The sequence below is a fragment of the Artibeus jamaicensis genome, unplaced genomic scaffold, assembly GCF_021234435.1.
Source record: "Artibeus jamaicensis isolate MK-2021 breed Jamaican fruit bat unplaced genomic scaffold, CSHL_Jam_final contig_447, whole genome shotgun sequence".
Lineage (NCBI taxonomy): Eukaryota > Metazoa > Chordata > Mammalia > Chiroptera > Phyllostomidae > Artibeus > Artibeus jamaicensis.
In genome coordinates this window covers 4318137-4335258 of record NW_026521834.1, presented here as the reverse complement: position 1 = coordinate 4335258, position 17122 = coordinate 4318137, and the positions used below count along the sequence as shown (strand labels likewise).

Sequence of the window (17122 nt, the reverse complement as noted above, 5' to 3'; positions counted from 1 at the left end):
GTAGGAGGCACTCAAGAGGCAATCACACATTGATGTTTCTCCTTCCCTCCATATTTTGGCCCTGGCTGATATAGCTCAGTAGATTGAGCACAGGCTGCAAACCAAAAGGTTGCCAGTCTGATTCTTGGTCAGGGAACGTGCATGGGTTCCTGGCCAGGTCCCAGTACAGGGTGTCCAAGAGGCAACCACACATTGATATTTCTCTCCCTCTTCTTCTCTACCCTTCTCTCTAAAAATGAATAAATAGATCTTTTTAAAAAGTAAAAATAAAATAATTTTAGACAGTATACCTTAGCCTGGAACCTGGCCAGGAACGTGAAATCCCTCCCAGACCCAACTGCGAGGCCTTGGCCACGCCCCTTCATGACCTAGGAGCACTCAGATCCGGACTTTACTAAACGCCAGCCTACTCCCTAGGACTCCGCTATTCCTGCGCAGGCGTAACACAAATCTTCTCATCTCCCCCCCCCCCCCCACCCACCTCGTTGTGCGCGGGTCTGACGTGTGACGTAAGTGGCGCCGACTCCATTTTAGCCGGTCCCACTCCGCACTGGGCGTGGCGGCCATTTTGTTTGGGCACCGAGCGGGAGTTGGCGGTAGTGGCTGTGGTGACACAGACGAAAGACAGGAAAGGGCAGGCCAGGTGAGCAGGTGGACCGGTTGACCAGACAGCCAGCCAAAAGCAACGAACTAACCTAGCAGTCCACCGTTCACACATCTAGCCAACCGCCAAACAAGTTAACCCGAAGCCCCTCCACCATCAACTCAGGTTCGGCCGGCTTCCGGCCCGCCTTCCGCAGCAGTCGTGGCAGCCCCGGGAGGAGCACTGGCGTCCTTTTCCTTCGGTAAGTTTCTACAGTGAGAACGAAAGCCTTGGGGAACAGAAGGGGCTGGCTCCTGGAGCGGTGGTGGGCTGAGGAAGCGTAAACGCTGCTGGAGTGTGGAGGCCCCGGGGAGGGGGCGGAGCCCTGGGGGGAGACGGGGGCGGGCCTGAATTGGAAACTGGTGGCGGGACTGCTCGAAAAGGTTGGTATTTGAAATGGATAGAAAGGAGAATGGGTAGATTGAGCAGTTGGTGGTCTTGTCAGGGCTTTGAGATGGTAGGGAGATGAAATGAGGATTACAGGACTTTGGGGAACGTTAGGAAGTAATTGCGGCTTTAGGGTTAAATTTCGTAGAGCGGTGTGGGGTAAAATTCCCAGGTGAGTGCCCCATTAGGAAACTTTGTCTGCTCCCACCACCAGGTCCTCAATCCCTTGCTCAGGCCCCTACCTGATTTTGGAGTAGAATGTTAGTTTTGAAACGGTATGCCCGTGTCATCTCTAGATGAATGGTTCTTGATTTCGGCTGCAGGGACCCACCCCGCAACTTTGACTATGGGTCGATCTTGTGGGAAAACGCTTAACCAACTGAACCACACGGATCAGGGCCGCTTCTGCACTTTTTTTAAAAGATTTTAATTATTAGTACTGGCCAGTGTAGCTCAGTGGTTTGAGCGCGGTGCTTCGAACCAAAGGATGATAGCGGTTCGATTCCAGTCAGGGCACATGCCTGGGTTGCACGCCAATTCCCAGAAGGGGACCCATGAAAGGCAACCATACACTTATATTTCTCTCCTCTCCTTTCCTTCCCCTCTAAAGATAAATAAATTTTAAAAACTTTACTTATTCGAGGAAAGGAGGGAGAAAGAGGGAGGGAAACATCAATGCGTGGTTGCCTCTTGAGAACACCCTGTTGAGGACCTGTCCCGCAGCCCAGGCATGTGCTCTCACTGGGAATCAAACCTGCGACCCTTTGGTTCTCCGGCAGGCACTCAGTCAAATGAGCCACACCAGCCAGGGCTACTTCTTTACTTTTTAAAGAGCTACTTGCAGCCAAGGTTTTTGAGAAAGGATATGCTAGATGAAAAACCAAACTTTTAACACTTCCTTTGGTTAGGTCTAAGTCTGCCGTTTTGGAGGCTTTGGCAGATTATTTTCTGTTTTATGCCGTGCCCTTAAAGTATATTTGACAGAACTAGCTTAAAAACATAAGCACCTGAAGTGAATTTAGTGTGCCCTTAAGTAGTCTTTGATACAGGCCTCTCATTCATTATTGGTTTGGGCCTTTGGCCCTTGTAGAAATAAGGTCGTTGTTTACTTTGATTTGCTCATTCTGCCTATTGTCCTTTGTAGATCCTCGGGATTTGAAGATGGCTGCACAGTCAGCGCCGAAAGTTGTGCTAAAAAGCACCACCAAGATGTCTCTAAATGAGCGGTGAGGCAGCCAACAGCAACTTCAGCTCATTGATAAGAAAACATTACTTAAATTGGCCCTGGGGTCCAATGCACAAAAACCAGTTTTAAAGTAAATACCAACAGAAGGCTACAGACCTCTGTTCATAGTTGCATCTTATTTATGTGGTACACAGAGCAAATTGGGCGGTTGTTTCAAAACCCCTTATCAGTAGATTTTTATGTTAAGCTGTCTGAAATATTAATCTGTTGGGATGTATTTTAAAAAGACTCCTTATACCCTCCCTTTTCTTCACATTTTTTTAACATTGATACAGGGATGGTGCAGCTTGGTAGCACAGTACCCTGGCTGCAGTAGGCTTGCTGCCCAGTCCAAGGCCAGCAGTGTTGTGTCTGGCCTGTAAGAGGCAGGTAGCAAGCTTTAAATATGTCCAAAGGCCCTTGAATGCCATTCTTGGGCCTTGTAAGAGGCACTTGCTTTTGCTCCATTTCACTTTCTTTCCATTCTGCTTTTAGTTTGTTTTTGTTTTGGATTCTCTTACAGTTAAGTGTTGTTCTTTTTCATTCTATTAAACTTCCTTTTTTTGTGGAGAGACACATTGATTTGTTGTTCCACTTATTTCTGTACTCATTAGTTGAATCCTGTTATGTGCCCTGACCGGGGATTTAACCTGCAACCTTGGCATATCAGGATGATGCTCCAACAACTGAGCTACCTGGCCAGGGCTAAAAGAGTGTCTGCACCAGCTTTAAACAGTTGAACTAATTAACTTTTTCAGAAGTAATCAGTTGAAGTCAGAAAAACTAATCATTTGAGACTAAGAAAAGCAAAGATATTCAAAGGCAGTTTGTGTCAATGAGAGTTTGTTGAGTGCCTTTGACCAGTGATTTTAGTAAGTTGATATTCGACCATTATATATTTTCACCTTTTCTGAAGCATATTTGCTCCTTTTCTCTTAGGGTATGATACACTAATTCTTCATCTTCAGATAACTAAGCAAACATATATAAGAAAATATGCACTCTCGTCTTACATGGATGCATTATTTTCTTAAGTTTTGGAGGTGCTCTAGTCCTTATATTTGCCCTTAAAATGCACCCTCAGTTCTCCAGGGTTTTGGCTTTCTTCGTTTGTCTTTGAAACTACATCTCCTGTCTCGTGTTGTCACCATATCTGCTTATTGCGTGTATTTCATACCTTCCACCTCTCTAAAGGCTGTTACTTGAACCCTTGTTATCACTTTTGATTGAATGTGCTGCACTTAGCTGCATTTCTAAGTTTCTGATTCTTGCAAGTTTGTGGAAGCAGAGGAGTCTTTCACCCACATCAACCTTGATCTAAGTGTACCACTTTACTTAAAAGTTCGTGGGATCTGGAGTTCCTGGTCTAGCAAGCCATGAAAATGCCAATAAATGTTTTATAATAAAGCTTTTATTTAAACATCCATTTTGTTCGACCTTGAAGCTTTACTAATATGCTGAAGAACAAACAGCCGATGCCAGTGAATATTCGGGCTTCGATGCAGCAACAACAGCAGCTAGCCAGTGCCAGAAACAGAAGACTGGCCCAGCAGATGGAGAATAGACCCTCTGTCCAGGCAGCATTAAAAATTAAGCAGGTGAGAGAACAGGTCTTAATGTTCCAGAAGCAGCTGGTGATCTCTGTCAGGCAGTCCACTAAGGCTGTCAGGAGTGATACCAGGTGGCTCAGGGCAAAAGCTGAAACTTCTCTGGAAGAAAGAGAAGTTTCAGAGAATTCCCATTTGGCAGGTACCAATAAATAACTTCTTGTTGTCTTTCTCTTTTAGGGAGTTTGCCATCAGTGTGGCCTGTTTCTTTGTTATCAGTGAATGTTAATCTGTTATTTTCTGATCCCTTGCCCTTCAAATTCACTGGCTTTTTCCACAAAGAAATTCTAATTCTGCTTTAGAATGACCTTTAAAAAATCCTTTATTCCTTGTTAAATGATTTACAAATTAGGGAAATGATATTATTATTTCTCACCTAGTCTAGGGAGTCTGAATGGCCTTAGTTAATGGCTTTTAGTGCTGAAATGTAGGGTGACCCTCATTTCCACAGCAGCTAAAGTTTTCTCCGTAGAGCAAGAGCACTGAGTAATTAAAAGTTAATGGGTTCTCTTTCAAATTTTCAGTAGGAGATAATCCTATTCAGACCTGAAATAAAACCTGCTCTTTATTATTCATAGACTTTTTATGCAAGTCCGGACAGTGGCTGTGGAAGGATATGTCCAAGCTGTGGCTGGGCGTCTGGAGGGCGGTGCCATGCAACTGTAAGGACTTTAACTGGTAGCACTGCATGGCTGTGCATAAATTCAGCAGTTAAATATAACCCTCACCCAGAACTGTTGGGCTCACTCACCAAAAATAAACAAGGCCTTCTGCTTCAGCTACCTTAAGCCTTGGAGTGACTGCGTTCGTCCCTGACTCAGGAAAGTAGTAAAAGGCACCACCATTTTCTAAGAATAAATACAAAAATTGCTGAAGATATGTCTTTGACAGATTATTCCAAAGGATCTTTTAAGAAGCTTTAAATGCAGAAATAGCCTCTAGAGTGGTGCTGTCCAACAGGACGTTCTACAGTGGTAGAAATGTTCTATATTTGTGCTCTGCAGTACGGTAGCTGCTAGTCCACATGTGACTTCTGAACACTCAGAATGCAGCTAATGAAATTGAGGGACTTGATTTTGTTTTTATTGTTATTTGAATAGCCACATGTGGCTAGTTGCGATCTTTGCAAGCAGAACAGCTCTAGAGTAGAAACTGGATGGCAATAGTGGACATCCTTAAGCTTCCCCGTGTTAGAGACCAGTTTTGGTGGTAGATAAAGCTTGGGAAAGGAAAATATTCTCAGGATGATGGAACACAAATGACATGTAGAATGAGGTATGCTGTCAGGGGAGTGATGTAACGGGCTATCATGATTGCCTACACCTGCTCACACGAGGCGCATAGTGTTCAGAGTCTGCCCCTCCGATTAGAAAGAGTTTATGATCTTGTGCAAGAAAGCTAATAATAGCTTAGAACATACAGTTGCAAAAGAAATCATTGGTAGTTGCTTATGGGTAAAGTCTGAGGGTACATAGAATTTATTTTCATTTATATTGACTGATGGGTTATAGGAAAACAGGTTTGCTAAGGCCTTGGTTGTGTTCAAGGCTACACAGTTACCTTCTTTGAAGGAATTTAATCATTTGCAATGTGGTCTTCATTGTTTTTCTTTTAGGGACAGATTATTGAAAATCTTCATCTCTGGTATGTCCTTGTCCTCAAGTGTGGCCCTGAGTTTTGTGAATGTAGTCTGTCGTTACGCTAATGCAAATTTGGCTGGCTCTAGAGATATATTTGAGCTGTATGTTTATTTTGAATTAAAGGTCTTTACACTAATTTAATGGTGCTGTTTGCAAGGGTAGAGATGGAATTGTGGCTGTTTAAGAAATGTAAGAAAAGGAAGTTTGGCTTTTTTGTGTTTGGTTACATCATGTGGTAGAAAGTAGACTACATACTCAGGAAAAATGGAACTCACTGAGAAATCAGATGTTGTTCTTAAGTCACAAGAAGTCAGGTAAACTTTTCATTTAAATTTTTCCCAGAGTGTGATGAACTTCCTATGGCGTTTGAGTAAACTTTTGAAGAGAGTGGTAGTTTTTAGGCAGGTATGAATCAAGTCATACGTTGTCAACTCGTGGTTTAAAATCAACAGAATCAGGATTTGAAATAGTGTCCTCATTAAAACCTAAGTTTCAAGCAGTGGTGTATGACTTTGCCAAACTAGCAAGATAATTTGTGGTGATGCCAACTTCATGGGGCCATACTCAAGCTTCTTAGAAGCTCAGTCAAAATTCTTTTATACTGTGTTTTGAGGCGCAGGCCTGCTTCTGGTGTAGTACCCTTATGATACCCATAACAGGTTTAAATGCCTCACACAGACATCTCACTGGCTTCCTTTTCTCTGCACTTTGAGTTACCACATTCCACTGGATTGCTTTTTTTGATCTCAATTCCCCAACACCTTTTCTTCCAGAAGAGCTTAAAGCAGCGCCTGGGTAAGAGTAACATCCAGGCACGGTTAGGCCGACCCATAGGGGCCCTGGCCAGGGGAGCAATCGGAGGACGAGGCCTGCCCATAATCCAGAGAGGCTTGCCCAGAGGAGGACTACGTGGGGGACGTGCCACAAGAACCCTACTTAGGGGCGGGATGTCGCTCCGAGGTCAGTGCTGCGTACCTGATAATGGTTGGGTCTCACCCTGTTTGTTTTTCTCTTGGGCTGCTTATGGACACGTTGGTTTAACATCTTTAAGCCTAAATTTGTATTAACATAATAACTTGAAATCACATATATTTAATAGTGCTGCATGTCCTTTTATCAATACCATTTCTTTTCTGATAATGTGCAGTGGTGAGAGACTATGACCTACATAACAACTGGTAATCCATGTCATCTTCATTCCATTTTAAAACACCCTGCTGCTGCTTGAATTAAAGCACATTCAAGTTCTAGAAATAAGTCATGTCTAAGAAATGTATGGGTCTCTTGGCCTTTGTCTTAACCAATCATCTCTTTTCCTGGTGCTAGCGAAATACATTTGTGAAAAAGAGAAGACAAGTTGACCCATAACACTTAACTATGTATTACATTTGGGGCACTGTTTTACCATTCCCTGTATAGTTCTTGGCCCCTATAAGAGTTTTTTGAGAGCAGGAACCATATCATTTATTTGTAAATCTGTTGTAATATTAGGTGCCTGTCTGATTATTCAACAGATATTTACTAAATGTATGTGCTTACTGATTACTTTAACTCCTCCCAGGTTCTTCCAAAAATGGATTTTTGGTCAGACTTGTTGAATTGATTGAATAAAGAGCATCTTAATCTATTCACACTCAGTATGCAACTTGCCCCACCCAACCTAAAAATTACCTGAATTAACTCATCTAACCCTCACCACCTTCCTTTGGTTAGAATCTACTTTGTCTCTCTTGGACTTACCTGCATATACATTGTATGCCTCCTCTCCAAGGTCAAAACCTGCTCCGAGGTGGACGAGCCGTAGCTCCCCGAATGGGCTTAAGAAGAGGTGGTGTTCGAGGTCGTGGAGGTCCTGGGAGAGGGGGCCTAGGGCGTGGAGCTATGGGTCGTGGCGGAATCGGTGGTAGAGGTTAGTCAGCTACCAACTTCAGAGAGTAGCTCCCTCTTATTTCTCTCCCTTCAAAACTCAGAGCCACCTTTCTGCACAGCTTTAAGTCATAGGCAGGCTTATTTGTTTGTCTTGTTTTGTTTTTTGAAACTGGCTTACTTTCTGAATTCACGTGGTAGTAGTGCAAAAGTCTGTCGTGGGTTTTCCGAGAACTAGTGAGGTACATGAGATTGTATTATTAAAATGACAGAGTGGTCAGTTTGGGGTTTTACCTTACTCTGTCCCTGCCCCACCACCACATACAACCCACCCCATAACTCAGAACCCCCCTTTTAAATCTTAAGAATCCAGAAGAGGAGGATGTACAAAAATGAAGCAGGGTTAAAGATAAGGATAGTGAGACTTGGAGCTGGGTAATGACTCTGAAACCAAGTAAATCCAAGGTAAAGTTGTACCTCTAGGAAACCAAGGATGACCTTTTTTTGTTTGTTTGTTTGTTTGTTTGTTTGTTTTGTTTTGTTTATTTTTAGAGAGAGGGGAAGGGAGGGACAGAAACACCAATTGGTTGCTTCTCACACACACCTCAACCAGAGACTGGTCCACAACCCAGGTACATACCCTGACTGGGATTTAAACCAGTGACTTTTTTTTTTATCAAGGTAGAAAGCAATATGGCACTACCATATTTTGCCATGTATAATGTGCACTTTTTGGCCCAGATTTTTTAGGGGAAAATAAGGGTGCACACTATACATGGGTATAATAATCTGTGCATAATGTGCGCAGAACCGTGGGTGCACATTATACACGGGCACAAAATCCCATATGTCAGTTAACTGACTGACTTGTTAATAATCTTTTTTCCTCCTTTTAGTTTAGGATTAGATTTAATTAGCATTTTAATGAATCATGTTTTTATTACCTTTTAGATCCCTTATATCTTTCTCCCCCCATCACATTGATAATACTTACCTTTGAGACTTAATGATAATTCTTTTGTGACCTCATGACCCAGATTGGAGGAGTTTAATGATATTGCTGTTAAAATGCCAAGTCTCAGGAGTTTTGTGGCATAGAGTTTAGCAGAAAACTCCCAACAGCACCTGTCCAAGAAAAAGAAAGGATTTTTGTTTGTTTTTGTTAAGATTTTATTTATTTATCTTTAGAGGGGGAAGGGAAGGAGAGAGGGAGAGAAGTATCAATGTATGGTTGCCTCTCGTGCATCCCCTGCTGGGAACTGGCCTGCAACCTAGGCATGTGCCCTGACTGGGAATCGAACCGCAGTCTTTTGGTTCGCAGGCCCGTGCTCAATCCACTGAGCTACACTAGCCGGGGTGAAAAAGTTTTTATTCTCTTAGCCCTGCTGTATATTTGCTTTGATCGTTTTAAAGTATGTGGTCTGTATTCCATAATTTATGGCCTTGAGGTTGCCAAGGGATAAAAACTTAGGAAAGGAAATTTGATAACTGGGGGCTTGTTTTCTTCTCTCCCATTGTATGTTGCTTGCCTTATTGAGTAAAGTGCAAGCTAGTTTGGATTTCAGTATGAAATAAATGGCATGTTTCCAAATTATCTTGACTTGGTTTCTGAGCAGTGACACGGGTGGGGAAGTCTAAAGTCTAAACTGGGTATGTTTTGCTAAGTGAATTGAAACCATCTCTCAGATAACCTTAAGTCTCTAGAATAGGAGATAAAAGTGGCTGGGACTACTCAAGATGTTTTTTCCCATCTCCTGGTGTAGAAATAACTCCTCAGTCTCCTGACGTAGGGTCAGCTCATTTTAGGTCTTTATTTTTGAAAATTGCCTGGCTTCATATCCCTGTTGCTCTGTGCCTTTATTACTTCCTATCTTACTAAATAGTTTTATATGTAATTTAATGAGGAACTTACAGTGGGTCTCAAACTTTAGATCATTTGTTCTAGAAAAGATTAAGATTTTTTAAAGTATCAGTTTCCCTTTGTGGACAGAAGAAAAAATTTAAGTGACATTTAGAGATGAGTATATAATAAGGGAGTCATTATGTGTGCTTTCTATGTGTTGCTTGCTACCCAGTGTGTTTACTGTTTTTCCAGATTTCTCCTCCTTGCCCTGCCCTTCAGCATTTCAGCTAGGCCCCTGTGCTCTAAGGGGCATTTACTATAGCACCTGTTAAACCTACTTGTAACTGTCTTTTTTTTCCTTTGGGCCAGGTCGGGGTATGATAGGTCGGGGAAGAGGGGGCTTTGGAGGCAGAGGCCGAGGCCGTGGACGAGGGAGAGGTGCCCTTTCTCGCCCTGTACTGACCAAGGAGCAGCTGGACAACCAATTGGATGCATACATGTCGAAAACAAAAGGACACCTGGATGCCGAGTTGGATGCCTACATGGCACAGACAGATCCAGAAACTAATGATTGAAGCCTGCCTGCCCTCCTGTGAGAGACTCTTGTTAAAGTTAACACGTCTGTAAATAACCTTGAGATAACAGATGAGAAGAAACCTACCTGATTGATGCTGGAAGGACCTATCAGAATAGACTATGGACTTAACTTGCCACCAGTTTGTGCATTTAGTGTGTTCCTTTTACTTTTTTGATACTATATTGTATGAAACCCTTTTTTCCTCTTGACTTGAATTTGGTTTCATTTTGTTGTTTTGGGTTTTTTTCCCCATCCTTCTCCCAGACTTCTCTTTGAACATGAATATGTTGGCCTTCTTTCCACCTCTACCTCCCCTCACCTGTTACATATGCCCTGACATTCTAACATCTCTATACCCTCTGGGAAAAGACCCAGAAATAATCCATCAGTGTTCTTCCCTGACACCTAGGTTTCTGAGTTATAGTTTTGTTCTGTATCACTCAAATAGACTCTTAGAAGTGTTGAGAAAATCTGGAGTTCAAAATGTACTCCGCCACATTGATATTTTAATGTAAGTTAGGGACATTGACCTAGCTACAAAGCCACACAACAGGTTATATACATGGTAGCAGCTCTGGTTTGATTAAAAGTTGCCACCATGTGCATTGATACCACATAATGTGTGCTGGCTTGGGTGTGTGCATACTCTCTACCCTGAAATAAGGTTTATAAACCTTCCTCTTGGCTTTGCATCACATCCAAAGGGGTCCTGTTGGGTTGGCTTATGCCTGAAATATGAAATAGGGAAAAGCCATTTGGTTAAGCAGGTGCTGCAGAAGGAATGGGAGAAATATAGTAGATAACCTGCTGAGGAGGGTTCAAAAGATACTCATTCTGAACATAATTCTTATGTTTATCCTAAACCAATCAGGCTTTTCCATACATTGGCTTTGTTTGACCATCTTATTTTTCTTAAAGGTTTGTAAGTTCAACCATATCCTGTCAACTGTCCCAGTTCCAGTGAAATCTTGTATTTCTGGTTTATTATAACAAGAAATCATTCACTCAGACCCAGCCAGGACTTTCTCTTTATTTGTTGTGCTCTTTGAAGTGCTATGGCTACTATAACAATATCTCGGTATACCCCTTGTAGAGCTGAGTCCTTTATAGTTGTGTTGAAATTCTGAGGAGGGGATATTGTGGATTTGGTATAGAAAGTGAAGAATCTGTCCACCTTTGAGTAAGCTTTGCAGAAAGATTAACCACACAGTAATGTACTGACCCACTTGGTCCATAGAGGACTCAGGCAAGGTGGTCTTGGGCAATATCTTGGACCCTAGCTCTAGTACCCCCTTTTCCCTGTACTGTGTAAGGGGTAGGAGCCTAATTATACCATTGAGGTACCTAGTACCCTGATCTTTTGAGAGGTGGGGTTTATTGCATGCCGGGAAGGAAATTTTGGTTAGGACATCATGAACTTGAATCCTGTTGGTTTGACCTAGGCTACTTGACTGTGCAGCAAGTGGTTTAGTCCATTTGGGAGAGCTTGAAAAGACCATGTGAGGGTGGAGGACTTAATTGCGCTGACATAACCAAGCTAACCTGGGTTCAAGTGTACTATTAAGAATGGACCATGAAGTATTTTTCTGTGGGCATGGCTAATGGTAAGGTTATCTCCTGTGGCAGGCTCCAAGGCTTCTGTGAGTGAGGGTGGTGCTAATTGGCAGTGGGCAGGCTACCTTGCAAACAACATCCCCTGGTTGCCTTGCATCAAGCACCCCTCAGGGCCTCTAGGGAACCATTAAGAAGAGGAAGAGGGAGCTGCAATATGAGTTGGGTTTCTTATCCTCTTTATACAGCCTGGGATGACGCTCAGCCCTCTCTCCCTAGTGCTTGACCCCTCCCCTAAGGTAGCTAATAAGTTCATTCCCCCAAAATGACATGTTTGTTTTTTTAATTATTAGAACTTTCCCTCTTTTTATCTGGTGGCTCTTGGTCCATCCTTGATAATACGAGAGAATCTTTCATCTATCTAAGGAGTGAAAGTGGCACAAAGAGCTCTGGAGCAGTATGACTAAAAGGGAACCTGGCTGGGTCCAGAAGGGGCTACAGTGGGTCCCTTCAACAGCTGTCCAATTATATAGAGTGCCCCAGTCTGTTTGCTCATGCTGGTCTCCACTTGGCAAGATTTCCAGGATAAAAACTGGAGCGGGTGGAGGGGCTAAGGAAAAGATGCTAGGGCCTAAATACCCAGGTCTTCTGAGACAGGAAATTCCCAAGGTGCTGGGTATACTTGAGCTGCTGTCTCCTAAGTCAGCCTCTTCTACCTCAGGCTACCCCTGCCCATGGTGCTTCCAGTCCAACTCCACTCTGCTGACTCATTGCTCTTAGTGCCCAATGGGACTGGTTGTCCAAAAGAACTTTTTTTGTTTAAATTTATTGATCTAAAAGAAAAGAACATTTATTCTACATACTCATTGGTTGCTTCTGGTACGTGCTCTGACAGGAGATCAAACCCTGCAACCTTGGCACTTTGGGACAACTCTAACTAACTGAGCTACATGGCCAGGGTTGTCCAAAAAGACTTGCCCCATGTCTTGTACACCCTTCTTTTGCACTGGCTCCACTTGGCAGTATAGGGGCTTGTGTTCTAGAATCTGTGAATCTTTGCTACTATGAAAATGTCGAGGCATGGCCTGGTGGTCAAGGAACACTGAGGCATCCTGGTGGGGTGGAGTGTGGGGGCTTTGAGGATCTCAGTAGAGACAGACAATGAAGTGACGGCTGGAGCTTAAGCCCCTCTTCCTTTCTGCCTTCTCTATATTCCTCCTCCATTTCCTAAAGTGGGTACAGGGAACCCCCTCTACAGTTCATGGGCTCTCTAGCCCCACCTATGCTTCTCACTAGTTGCAGTATCTCCTGGGGCTTGTGTCCTGTTCTGCTATCCTCTGTCCCTGGTGAGTGCTCCAGGTAGAGAGACAAGGAGAGTCAGCCTGGCTCCTGGGTGAGCTTTCACTCATTCAGCCACAGTCTGTGGAGGGCTTTCCATACAGACACAAGGCATTGTTAGAATGGCATAGGGAGCCCTGGCTGGTGCAGCCCAGTGGATTGAGCACTGGCTTGTGAACCAGTGGGTTGCCGGTTTGATTTCCAGTTGGGGCACATACCTGTGTTGCAGACCAGGTCCCTGGTGGGGGGCATGTGAGAGGCAACCACATATTGATGTTTCTCTCCCTCTCTCCCTCTCTAAAAATAAAATCTTTAAAAAAAGAAGAAAGAAAAAGAAAGGCTTAGGGAGCACAGAAGAGATCAATAAACTGGATCTTGAAAGTCAGTAAAATTTAACAGACAAGAGAAGAATATTCCCAATAAAGGCAACAATACTCTGGTTTCTCTTCAGATCATAGATATCTTTTGCCTTTTACCAAATAGAGGCAACAACAAATAACAAAGGTATCCAGACCTAAAAGAGTATGTCGTATGCCAAGGAGAGTTGAGTGGTAAGTGGGAATAAACCCAGAAACTGGGAACTGATGGTGTCAGCAGTCCCTAGTCATGGACCTCTTACCTTGAAGGGCTGGCAGGCCAGTAGGCCTGGGGCAGCTGAGGCCCCAGGGGGCCTCTAAAGCAAGAGGTGAGGGGTGGGCAAGCAAAGCTTCATGCAGCTCCTATTGCTTGAGTTACTGCCTGAGTTCCAATGCCCTACCCCATCGCACCCTCTCCCCCATCTGTGGAAAAATTGTCTTCCACAAAATTGGTCCCTGGTCCAAAAAGTTTGGGGACCACTGCTTTAAAGGATTTGTTTTGAGGAAAGAGTAAAAACTAGGGAATAAAGAAAATGGAGTTGCTTTAATCAAGCTGCTACAATTATCAACACTGTGAAAGAGGGCTCTTGTTCTAACCAGCCTGAGGACTTAAACTTTGAACTTTTCAGTCCTGCATCAATGCCTATAAATACATCTGGACCTCCAGATAACCCTCTGATTATGCTTTGAAGGACTCATACCCACAGCACTGGATTTGACCAGACCTCCTGGTGCCGGTCTTCCAGACCACTTGACTTATGACTGATAACCATCCTGGGGCTAAGAATGCGAGAATTTATTTTTTACTCTAAAAACTTGATTTTTCTTTCTTTGGAACACTTCTGCATTTTTTGCCTAGCTGCATTCCAAGTTTGCAAATTTTAAGATCCTTTAATGAATCTTTATCATTTATTTCTTGCAAAACCTCCGTTCTCTTTCAGTTTGACAACTTGATTCTCCATTTAGGCTTGATTTATTTAATTCCTTTGCTCTTTGGGGTAACATGATTATTACCTTAAGATTTAGTATGGCTCTGGCTGGTGTGGCTAAGAGGATTGAGCACTGGCCTGCAAGCCAAAGAGTCACGGGTTTGATTCCCAGTCAGGGTACATGCCTGGGTTTCGGGCCAGGTCCCCAGTGGGGGGCGGGGTTGTGGGAAGCAAGCACACACATTGATGTCTCTCCCTCTCTTTCTCTCTCCCTTTCACTCTCTAAATAAACAAATAAATCTTTTTAAAAATGTATGATTTAAACACATGTATGATGTGATATATGAGAAATATATTTGGTCTTGAATGCTGTTCCTGGCACAGAGCTCTTAAAACCCTAGGAATTTCATGCGATTAGAGCAATGGTGTCTTGTTATGCTAATGAGCCCCACAGGATGGGGGCTGGTGGCTAGTGGAGCCAACCAGGTGATTAGAAGACTGGAACTTTCAGTCCCACTCCCAGACCTCTGGAGAGGTAATAGGTACGAGAGGTTGAGTTATATTAATGAGGTGCTTTTGGGCCCCATCTGAAAGTGAAGGCTGGTTGCCAATCTTGTTATTAAAGAGATAGAAATTTCAATATCCTCTCCCCTTCTCCCCCCCCCCACCCACCCACCCTAGGGAAGAGGGGTGGAGGTTGAGTTCAAGCACCAATAGCCAATGATTTAATCAAACATGCCTATGTAATGAAGCCTCTATAATAGCCCAAAAGAAGGGTTTGGAGAGCTTCTGAGTTGGGGAACATGTGGAGACTGGAGAAAAGGGGAGCAACCAGAAGAGGTCACAGAGCCTGTTGCCATTTCACTATACTTTGCCTTCTTTCATTTCTTCCATCCAGCTGTTTCCTGAGTTACCTCCTTTTATAATAAACTGGTAATCTAGTAAGTAGATTACAAATGTTTGAGTTCCGTGAGCTGCTCTAGGCAAATTAATGGGACCCTAGGAGGGTATCACGGGAATTTATGAATTCTAGCCAGTAAGTCAGAAGCACAGGTAACAACCGGGACTTTCAAATAGCATCTGAAATAGGACGGGGATGGTGGTGGATCTTACAGGACTGAACCCTCAACCAGTGAGATCTGATGCTCCTGCCTGGTGGGCAGTCCAGGTAGATAGTGTCAGAATTGAGGTAAACTCTCAGACACTCAGCTGGTGTCTAAGAATTGCTTGTTAGAGGTGTTTAAAAAATAGAAAAAGAACAGACCAAAATGGAGTCACTTTTGCTAAGCTACATCACCAAACCAAAATTTAGTAACTAATTTAATTGCAGTTTCAATTCCTTCCAGGAGTTGAATTTTAAACCAATCAGTCTGGAATTACCTGGTCAGCACTACTAAGGTAATCTGCCTGATAAGACCCCCTGCCTTACCCTAAGGGAAGGGTCACCTTAAAAGGTGACCTTTCTTGAAGTAATTCATTCTTTTTTTTTTTTAAATATTTTAATTAATTAATTAATTAAGTTTTAGAGAGAGGGGAAGGGAGGGAGAAAGCATGGGAGAGAAACATCCATGTGTGGTTGTCTCCTATGTGGCCCCCACTGGGGACCTGGCCTGCAACCCAGGCATGTGCCCTGACTGGGAATTGAACCGGCGACCCTTTGGCTCACAGCCAGTGCTCAATCCACTGAGCTACACCAGCCAGGGCTTTTTTTTTTTTTTTTCTAAGATTTTATTTATTTATCTTCAGAGGGGAAGGGAAGGAGAGAGGGAGAGAAACATCAATGTGTGGTTGTCTCTCGTGTGTCCCCTGCTGGGACCTGGCCTGCAACCCAGGCATGTGCCCTGACTGGGAATCAAACCATGGATGTTTGGTTCAGAGGCCTGTGCTCAATCCACTGAGCTACACCAGCCAGGGCTTGAAGTAATTCATTCTTAATTTTCTCATTCCACCCTCCTTCTGCCTATAAAAACCTTCCAATTTATACAACTCCTGAGAGCATCCTTCTAGTTACTAGATGGGATGCTGCCCAATTCATGAGATTTATGAATTGCTTAATAAAGCTAACTAGTGTTCATATTTACTCAGTTGAATTTTGTTCTTTAATAGAGGTGTGGGGGAACACATAAACACATGTTGGAATTGGGTCCAGGGACCCAAAAAACAGGGATGGCAGACACACAGAGTGAAGCTGTCTGTAACACTGAAGTTTCCAAAATTTCTAAAACTTTACCATTTGTACTTCAACAAAAAGCACATCCTTTTAAAAGAGTATCATTTCAGGGGGAAAGCCAGGTCAGCAACTGGAGAAAGGAGGAGATGGGAAAAAGTCAGACCAAGAAGATAAAAGAAGAGGACAGGCCTCCTCAGCCACTTTGCAGTGCCCAGTGCTGCCAATGCCAGGACCCCACCTTCAGCCTCTCACTCCTCTGTGATAAGCAGGAGTCCTAGAGTCTGACCTGATACTGGTTTGACCAGAGAATTCACCCATGGGGAGGTGAGATAGATGGCAGCTCTCCGGGAGCACCAGTTGATAAAACAGCTAGAATCTCAGGCCTCCTGACTGCCCATCTACCCCATCCCTGCTCCTTCCAGTACTGTTGCCCACTTCAGCTCTGCCTCTGAAACATTGTAGGGCTCCCTAAACAAAGTTCTGACCTCCCAGAAAGTAGGGTGGACCAGGAAATCCCTGTCCCTGACCTGGACTTAACAGGCCCAAAGAAGTCTAACTCTCAGGTCCCCCTTCACAGTTAAAGCCATCACCAGATGCCAGTATCTGTGGGCACCACTACAGGAAGGACCCTCTGATAACCCTGACCACACCCCCTGCCCCATCCATGGTCCACAGTGGTTGCAGGGGTGCAGCTAGCCTGTGAGGCAGAGGGCACTGTGTGGCTGTACTGCCTGAACCAAAACAGCCATTCCCACAAAGTTTCCTCATGGAACTACCCTGAAACCCACCTTGAAGTCCCACGCAAGGAGGGGTCAGGTTAACCTAAGCATGACCCAGGAGTAGGAGTTGGGAGACAGAAGAGAGGGGGAGTTCTTATAACCTGCATCTCCTTCAGCCTCTATGGAAAAGCCAAGGACTGGAAGGCCACTGCTATGTGATATGGGTGCAAGCTGGGAGGAGGGGGGTTTTGTGCTGAATACCTTGTGTCGT

The 17122-nt window shown here is 43.9% G+C and overlaps 1 protein-coding gene across 6 annotated transcripts; it reads left to right on the top strand.

Annotated features, from left to right (window-relative positions):
- The first annotated feature begins 539 nt into the window (after positions 1–539).
- On the top strand, positions 540–10802 carry CHTOP (chromatin target of PRMT1). 6 transcript variants are annotated; one of them, XM_053666216.1, is made up of 7 exons: positions 540–845; positions 2175–2256; positions 3700–3853; positions 4441–4524; positions 6276–6462; positions 7274–7411; positions 9581–10802. In XM_053666216.1, exons 2-7 carry the CDS (start codon positions 2192–2194, stop codon positions 9784–9786), a joined length of 834 nt encoding a protein of 277 aa, XP_053522191.1. In that variant the 5' UTR covers positions 540–845; positions 2175–2191; the 3' UTR covers positions 9787–10802. The 6 variants fall into 6 exon arrangements, with proteins under 6 accessions (XP_053522191.1, XP_053522193.1, XP_053522195.1 ...); XM_053666218.1 differs by lacking the exon at positions 7274–7411; XM_053666217.1 differs by lacking the exon at positions 4441–4524 and having other exon boundaries at positions 541–845; positions 6279–6462.
- Positions 10803–17122: the final 6320 nt, after the last annotated feature.

What these genes read in the sequence shown, in the direction of transcription:
- CHTOP (XM_053666216.1), top strand. Translation starts at nt 2,192, where the DNA reads ATGGCTGCACAGTCAGCGCCGAAAGTTGTGCTAAAAAGCACCACCAAG. An exon ending in AAGATGTCTCTAAATGAGCG is followed by an intron (nt 2,257 to 3,699) that starts GTGAGGCAGCCA and finishes TCGACCTTGAAG; the next exon opens with CTTTACTAATATGCTGAAGA. An exon ending in GAGGGCGGTGCCATGCAACT is followed by an intron (nt 4,525 to 6,275) that starts GTAAGGACTTTA and finishes CTTTTCTTCCAG; the next exon opens with AAGAGCTTAAAGCAGCGCCT.